Source organism: Poecilia mexicana, unplaced genomic scaffold (assembly GCF_051168715.1).
Source record: "Poecilia mexicana isolate PSO_F unplaced genomic scaffold, ASM5116871v1 scaffold_2, whole genome shotgun sequence".
In the NCBI taxonomy this organism is placed as follows: domain Eukaryota; kingdom Metazoa; phylum Chordata; class Actinopteri; order Cyprinodontiformes; family Poeciliidae; genus Poecilia; species Poecilia mexicana.
In genome coordinates, this window is record NW_028263371.1 from 39759663 (window position 1) to 39768697 (window position 9035).

Genomic DNA, 9035 nt, shown 5'->3' on the forward strand with positions numbered 1-9035 from the left:
AAGACTTTAAATTTGTGCATTACTTAAGTAATGCAAAAAAAAAAACTTTAATATTTTTGCATTACACATCCCTAATTTCACAAACAATACGTGTAATTAAGGATTCCACAGGCCTCTAGTTTTGTAATCAACATACCTATACTGATGTTTGCTGATATAGAAACTATAATAAGGAGAAATGTAAGAAAAGTTTCAAAAATATTTGTTGATGGTGAAGGTGGTGACTCACGTGAAACTGCAGCAATCATAGGACAATAAATAGCTCTGCATTCCACAAATCTTACTTTCTGGGAGACTGACTGTGAACCAAAGATCTTTTTGGGGAAAGAACTATCAAGTAGAAGAAGGTGCTCATTTCAAATGAGTCCAGTATTAAAAACTGTATGTGCTGAGAAAACAAAAAAAGTAAATAAATAAAAAGTAAACATCCCCACTGTGCAACACACTGGTTGTGTGTTTCTTTTCTTTTCTTTTTTTTTTTGGGGCAGGGTATGCATAAATAAGAGAAATCATTAACCAAGAAGCCAAGAGGATGTTGTAACTCTGGACGAGATGCAAAGGTTCACAACTCAGGTGAGAAAACCTCCACAAATCAAATCTTTAAAGAAGAGTGTCAAGAAGAAAGCTGTCATTGAGAGAAAGTGATTAAAGGAAGCTTTGCAAATGTCTTTTGGAGCCTCCAACAAGCTTTGTTCCAGGATTGAAAAGAAAGAAATTCCAAATTACATGAAGATTTACCAAATATCTCTCTAGTGAGAGTTTTCATCTGTAAAGCAGGAAATATACTGGTAGTATTTAGGTTTGATAGTGTCATTTACAGAAGGAAAGTAAAACATTCATAAAAAAAAGGGGCGGGGATGACTTGGTCTCCACTTGCAGTTCGTTACAACACATGTTGCAATGAGCTTTTGTCCCACAGAGTCTGCTGAAAACTGACCAGGGAGGAAGAGAAGCAGAGGAAAAATCCCGAGGTCATTGTGGAGTTTGGTGCACAGTGTGAATATTTTATCTCCCTGGAACAGGAAAGTTCCCATCTGATGGAAAATAAAAGCTTGTAGCACTTGTGTCAGGACACCACAGCATGTACAATGTAGATAACATCCCACTTTTAATGTGTTGGCACATTAAAACTGACTGATCTCCATTTAGCACCTCTATTTTAATTCAAACTGTCTTTTGGTTTGTTTCATCCTTCTTCAGCCAAAAAATCAGAATGAAACGTAATGAAGTGGTTTACACATATATATTTTTTAACAGAACCGAAGACGTGCAACGTTAACTTGATAGTGAGGAATCATAAATCTTCACCGAGGAAAGTCGCTTATGTTATACTGCCATCTAGCGGCTCCAAAGAAAATGAGCGGAGGCTTCGCCCACTAAATTGTGCTTTCTCAATGCAGTCAGGTTGTCAGACAATTCTTTCTTTATTCCTTTCTTTCTTTCTTTCTTTCTTTCTTTCTTTCTTTCTTTCTTTCTTTCTTTCTTTCTTTCTTTCTTTCTTTCTTTCTTTCTTTCTTTCTTTCTTAATTACAGCGAGCTTAAATATTTTTTTCACTGCTAGTATATTTTCTTTAGTAGCTGCTGTCAAACATCAGCTTCTTTTGTTGCTCTTTTATTAAAAAAAGTCACGCAAAAATCTAAAACCTAATTTAAGCTAAATAAAGATTGAAACAGTAAACTGACATTGCTCTCATTCAACATCATAAGTAAATTAATTCAACGTAAAAGTTTTACCAGTGAAGATCTGCTCACCTTTTCCTGTGCTTAAATATCTTTATGTAATGAATTTCAGCATGTTGTCCTCAAAAGCAGGACAACAGCAGATATTATACAGTGTGAAAGTCGTATGTCGAATTATGTATGGATTTTTAGCAAGTTATGCATGCTTCATCCTGCAGAGGGCAGCAGAAGTTCAAATGTCGGCACCTGGAAAGCTTTCATATTTGAGGATATGACCATTATGAGGAAGATTTGATTGGGCAGTTTGTCTATACAGAAAATTGACTCAGTCCAGACACAGAGACACACTCTCATTCCTAAGGGCAATTTAGAGAGACCAATTGGCATCAATGTTTTTGTACAATGGGATAAGGTCAGTCTCCAGTGAGAACCCCATTCATACATGGAAAAGACATGCAAACTTCATCAAAAACCAGGATCTTCTTGCTGTAGGATAATAGCACAACTACCTGTGGCACTGTTCAGCCCTACTAAACTCATTTAGTCCAAAATGTCACTCATATACTGTAAAATTAAGATGATCTAATGATATAATCCCAGTAGATTATATGAAACACTTGGTTTCAACAGGAACAAATGTCCAGCAGCACCTTCTGAGTATCCAGGTGCTGCCGCGAGCTGAGAACAAGGGTATCAAGAAAACAAATATTTTTGGACGGACTTTTTTTTTTTTTTTTAAGTAACTTTTTTTGTGTACTTTTGGTCTAAAAGGGGTAGTAATTGTAAAGCCATTGAAGCATCACAACATGCAACAACAATAGAAAAGATCACTATAAAGAAAGGTTAGATAGGGGTTGGTCATTTGAACTGTTTGTTACACACCTGTTAGCAGACTGTCCTGTGAGCTGTCACTTCAGACACACTAACATTTCCTTCAACTGCACTAAAACAAAAACTCTAACCACTGGGGACCACTGTGACTGGGGAGGAGGAGTCGGCCTTTACCCCTTTCAACATCGAGTCTGCAGAAAATCAGAGAGAGAGAATACTTTTTTTTTATGGACCCCCCCACTGTCATCCTTTGGTGTTTCCCTTTCTCACTTGCTGTTCTATTTTTATCTTTCAAACAACTGGTCTCCTAAAAATGGGCCTGTCCTGCTCCAGTACGGGAAGAGAAGCTCGACTATGTATGGTATAACCACCCAGAGCACATCGCAGGCCTGATCGCGCTCCTCTCCTCTTTGTGTCCACAGGAAGCCGTGAGGGAGGAATCACGCAGCGGGGGACAGAGTTTCTTAAGAAGTTTTGAGATTTCTCTCGGCATGCTAAAAACTTCAGCCGACAGACTTTCTTTTGCCTCCTAAATCCCTCTGCAGAGATTTCTCACGTTCTTCCATCCTTTCCCAGGCGGTTGTCGTCTGACTTCTCCAGTTGTGCAGCTGCATCTTCAGAAACCAAGTCACGCTCTGTGCGGGTGGATGGTTAGCCGTGGACCATGTTTTCCCTGTGGTTGTTCCTACTCCCTTGCCTGAGCTTTGTGAGTGTGACGCCGGCTGAGAAGGGCCTGGAGTTCCCCCAGTACGACGGGAAGGACCGGGTTCTCGACATCAGTGACAAGAATTACAAGAAGGCCCTGAAGAAGCACAGCATGCTCTGTTTGTTCTACCACGAGAAAGTGCCGGACAACAAAGAGCTGCAGAAACAACACCAGATGACCGAGCTAGTACTGGAGGTAAAGCATGACAAGGAGGGTAGTCATTGGCAAATTGATAAAAGAGAAAAAGGCGAGTGGATGTGGTACAGAATTAAACGATATGTGACATATAAAGGTCCATGTTTGTGCTCCAGTAAGCTGGAAACCCACAGATAGGAGATGATTATCTGTGGGTTTTTATCTATCTATACGAGGAATACTCCTGAAGGTCAGTGTGTACCAGTGTGTACTCTATGAATGCCCTGTTGTCCGGTAAGATGCATTGCTGTCACTTGAGGTTGTTTCACCCTAATTCACAGCGTCTCCATCCCATAGAAGTATATGAGCTCTTTTCCCCCTGTGGTTCTGCTCTGTTCAGAACCAGAGATCTGCAGTATTTAACAGCTAAAGGTCACAACATTCTTGTCTGCAATACAATACCTAACCCCCCCCCAACCCCCAAATCTAATATTCTGGTCCCAGTCACAAACTGATTTCTGGATTAAATGGTTCTTAATGTTTAGCACAAAATGGCCTTGTTTCACAGGACAAAGCTAAAGCAGGGCTCCTCTTTGACCTGCAGGAGGTAATTTGAACTCCTGCTAATAGCTTCCCTGCACAGGTGGGGCAGATCAGCTATTATCAGGCAGCCATTAAATCTCATGTAAGGAATTTGTCTAACCGTGACTGTGAGTGTAGTGTTCAAACAGTAATTTAAGGCTAAGCCAGCAAAAATTTAATGATTAGAGTATAACAGTCTTTTATGTTTCCCTTAGCAGGAAAATGTGCACTATTGCAGCAGGAAAGGGGATAGATTGTAAGAAAAAAATTTATAATTAAGGAATCAATAAAGCAAAAAACACTAACATTTAAATCGAAAAATACAATAATCAATGGGAATATCCCAATAAAAAAATGTATTATCCTTTTAGAAGAAAATAGTTCAAGTCCAATGCTCAAGTAAAATCATCACTCTGCAAATGCTTGAAAACCACCACATTTCATCACAATATCTACATTAGTATGTTGAATGCTCAACAATCATCTCACCGACTTACCATTGTTGTTTCATATACTGCAATCTCTTAATTTTCTTGACAAAAAAGATATTTTGTCCAAACGGTTAATAAGACAGTAGCTAGTTTCACCCCTTCAGGCACCTGAATTTGTAGCAAAACTGATTTTCCCAAAATATATGTGTATATATATTTTATCTCTATCTTCAAAAAATACTAATACAAAATATTTATTATAAATAATGACTGTATGCAACGCACGAAAAACATGTCTGAGTTTTAAATTACTTTCCAGAGAATTAAAAAAAAAAAAGCTACAGGATATCAACAGACATTGACTGTAGTGAGTTAGAACAGATGTTGTATTTAACCTCTGTTTGCAAAATGATTGGTGATATTGGTGCCTTTGTACTTTTAAAGTACAACTTATAAAGTACAATTTGCAGCAGCAAGTTGGGCCTTCTTCCATGCAGCTGCATGGAAGGAAGAATATAATAACTAAAGTGTGTAACCAGTCCTCAACCTGGTTCAGGGGATCACTTCTCCTAAGTGGCACTGCACCACTTTAGAATCCTCCGATATAATTAGGATTTACAAAAACTGTTTAGTTTTGGCTTTTCTGTTTATTGCTTCTGTTTAAAATATGCTCACACCTGCCAACTGTGAAAAAAAACTATGTCAAAGTAATTTTTTCAGTGCTCTTCAGTGGAATTGGTGTAAATCGGTGGGAAGTGACTTTGAAGATGATCGATCAAAACAAATTCTTCAGACATGTGATGATTCTCTGAGCTTCTGATGTCACGTTTAAATATGTAAACACAAACAATCATTTACAAGCAGGTTTACAGGAACCCCAATATTTTTTTGTTACCTTTTCTGTTTTTCTTTTGTTTAGTTTTTCTGATATCTCTTTCAGGCTCCACAGTGCAGTTTACATGGAAACTAAATTAAGCCAAGCGAAAAAGAAGAAGAAGAAAAAAAAAGTTACCATGTTTTGTGATTTAATTTCCAAATGTTGCAAGAAAAAGATGTAACAAAAGTCAAATTCTTTTCATGCAGTAGAAGAAACATCTGATGAGTTTGTAGAAACTACTAATATCTGGTTAAGAATCGTTCAACGCCTTGCAAATTGGAGTTACGTATACATGTGTGTATTAACCCAACTGGAAATCCACCATTTTGCAAGCCCTCCCAGCAGCACTTTACCAGTATGTCCCCTTCCCTGTTGCATGGGGAGATCAAACACTAAAAAAAGCTCCTGTACTATACATGACAAATACCAGAACAATTATATGCTGTATGCTCTGACTGCGGTTATATTTAGAACGAGCGATTATGTAACTATATCTTTCTGCCTCTAGCCTGCAGCACCTGTCATGCTGCCAACCGTCTTCGGTGATCTTGGAGCTTTGTTTGGATTTGTTTATCTTCGTGCAGAGATGGTGGATCTTTTCCTTCACTTTAACTCTCCCTAATATTTCTTCCTCGACTTTCAGCTTGTTGCTCAGGTCATGGAGGAGAAGGACATCGGGTTTGGGATGGTCGACTCAGTCAAAGACGCAAAAGTTGCAAAGAAACTAGGTGAGAACATTTTTTCTTTATAGCAAGATGAATATAATTGAAGATATTTACCTTTCTTTTTGTCTGTAATTGTTTTTCTTTTAACTGCAGGTTTGGAGGAGGAGGGAAGTGTGTATGTTTTTAAAGATGACAGAGTGATCGAGTTCGATGGTTTGCTGTCTGCTAACGTTCTGGTGGAGTTCTTGCTGGATGTGAGTAGATTTGTTTCGGAGCATATTTCCAGCTTTGAGTTCAGATCGGTGCTGGTCGCAGTTACCAGTCCACACACAGGCCACTCCCCAAGCTTTTTGCTTCGGCTTCTCTCTTTAGCTTTTGGAGGAGCCAGTGGAGGTCATAGAGAACGCTTTGGAGCTGAAAGCCTTTGACAGAATGGAGGAGGACATCCGCATCGTTGGCTACTTCAAGAGTGAAGACTCTGAACGTGAGTTCCTTAGTTTGCAAAATGCACGATCTGCTGCTGCCTGAACATCTTGCTTGTTTAGGTAGCTTTGCAAAGGAATTTGTTTGATTTTGATTGGAGTAAAGATAGATTTTAATCCTCTCATTTCCAGGGATTATTTCATAGTTTCATATTCATACACTGAATTGACAAACAGGACCCCAAACAGTTAAGATGTTCCTAAGAAAATCAAAACTACACTTGTGTAGCAACTATATTACTGGTCAAAAGCTTTTCTGAGATGTGAGAAATGTGCCTCTACTAACACCACCACAATTTAAGAGGAATATAATTTTTTTTTTCTACAAAGTGTTATTTAGCCAAAACAGTAGAAACTGAGTCTAGTATACAGTCAGAGCTCTGCTGGAGCTTTATCCCATCTGGCCATCTGTGGGAGAACCACACTGAGGTCAAGGATGAGCTATTTCCGCTCCCTGATGTGCAACGGACCAGCTGATCTGCGACTAAAGAAGAGGATACGACAATAAACATGCTTCCTTTACTATAAATACCTCTGCTCTGAGCTGCGCACACTTTATCTGACGTTTTTGTTTTCAGATTACGAGGCATTCAAAGAGGCTGCAGAGCACTTCCAGCCCTACATTAAATTCTTCGCCACATTTGAAAAATCTGTAAGTGTCAAACAGAGTATTGAAAGGTTGTCATCATCGGGAACCTGTTACAGTTGGCTGATCTGCCTCTGTTGGTTAAGGTGGCCAAAGAACTGACCCTGAAGCTGAACGAGGTGGACTTCTATGAGCCCTTCATGGAGGAGCCCATCACCGTCCCAGGAAGGCCGCACTCCGAGAAGGAGCTGGTGGGCTTCATAACGGAGCACAGGCGGTAAACTGTGGACTTACCTCGATTTATTTCATGTTTTAAACTATTTGCAACCTCAATTCTGCGTTGCGATATGATGCGACGTGCGATGTTGTGTTTTCTGTGCCACCAGACCAACTCTGAGAAAGCTGCGTGCAGAAGATATGTTTGAGACCTGGGTCAGAGAGCAGCAAAATTATTCATCTTGCTTTATGTTTTTCTCACGTTTTTTTTTTTTTTTTTTTTAGCAGCTAGCGTTAAACCTTTCTCTTTGTTTTTTTTAGGAGGATGACATTGAGGGCATCCACATTGTGGCTTTTGCAGAGGAAGAGGACCCAGGTAAGGTTATGTAACATTGTGGAAAACACTGATTATAATCTGAATAGGTTAGAGATCTGCATCTTTAAGAACATAAACAATCAAAACAGGCCTGAGCTAATATAAAAGACTTAAGTTTATATATTTAAATATATTTATAAATCACAATATATATTTTTGAAGAAACCAAACAGTAACAACAACATTCCTGTTTTCCAGACGGCTATGAGTTCTTAGAGATCCTGAAGGAAGTTGCCAGAGATAACACTCACCTTCCTGACCTCAGCATCATCTGGATTGACCCTGATGACTTCCCCCTGGTGAGCCTGACGCCTCCTACGTCAGAGTAACTGTGAGTGAAGCAGAGAGCAAAGGCAAAACAATCATATCTCCCCTTTCTGACTCCTTCCAGCTGATTCCTTACTGGGAGAAAACCTTTAAGGTGGATCTGTTCAGACCGCAGATCGGCGTCGTCAATGTTACAGATGTAAGCTCCCGAACCCGAACGTCAAAACCTGATGTTCAGAATAATAATAATAAAAAAAAACATTTCCTGACACAGTTTAACCTTTTCAATGTGAGCGCAGGCAGACAGTGTGTGGTTGGAAATGGAGGATGAGGAGGACCTGCCCACGGCAACGCAGCTGGAGGACTGGATTGAAGACGTTCTTTCTGGCAAGGTAAACACCGAAGATGATGATGACGACAACGACGATGATAACGACGACGATGATGACGACGACGATGATGACGACGACGATGATGAGGATGAAGACAATGAAGATGATGAGGAAGAGGATGAAGATGAGGAAGATGAAGAGGATGATGACGACGATGACGATGATGAAGAATAACTAACTGCCTTGAAGTTGGCTCTTCCTCCATCAGTCCTGCTGTACAACTTTGGACTAAAAAAATGACTGTATATCATCTGAATCGGTGCCTGCGGATCTTTTTAACTTATTTCAACCTTTAATATTCATCAGCACAATTTATGAACATGTAAATACCTCTGTGATCGGGGTTGAATGTAGAAATACAAAAACATGTTCATGAGGGACATGTTTAATGGATATGGATTTGACTCTTCATAATAAATGGTGTTGATGTCAGTTTCTCCTGTTGCAAACTGCAGTCGCAGTCTGTCATTGCTTTGCTTGTAGTCGGTACTTTTGCTGTGATCGTTCAGGTTTTTGCATTCACCTTTACAGCAGGCGAACAAATCAAGACTTTTTTCTCACCTATTGCAAAAACTGATCTAATGTTTCACACAACTTTTTTCTAATGCAGCTGATACACAGAAGATGATTGGTTCAAGATATGCTCAAGCGAGTCTCTTTAAATGTTAAAATGGTGCTTGGATCAGAATTATACAATTTAATTGAACCAGAAGTTAAAATACACTGTATAAAATGACGCAATCTGTTGTTACTGCTTGACAATAAATGAAATGAATCTTTTCCTGAAGCAAAATAGAATCACTAACATG

General features: G+C 39.2%; 1 protein-coding gene across 1 annotated transcript; it reads left to right on the forward strand.

The window, feature by feature from the left end:
* Positions 1–2415: 2415 nt before the first annotated feature.
* On the forward strand, positions 2416–8675 carry LOC106921901 (calsequestrin-2-like). The gene is made up of 11 exons (XM_014993904.2): positions 2416–3412; positions 5886–5970; positions 6061–6161; positions 6280–6391; positions 6968–7041; positions 7122–7252; positions 7362–7407; positions 7513–7567; positions 7766–7866; positions 7959–8033; positions 8134–8675. The coding sequence occupies exons 1-11, from the start codon at positions 3176–3178 to the stop codon at positions 8398–8400; spliced, it is 1284 nt and encodes a 427-aa protein (XP_014849390.2). The 5' UTR covers positions 2416–3175; the 3' UTR covers positions 8401–8675.
* Positions 8676–9035: the final 360 nt, after the last annotated feature.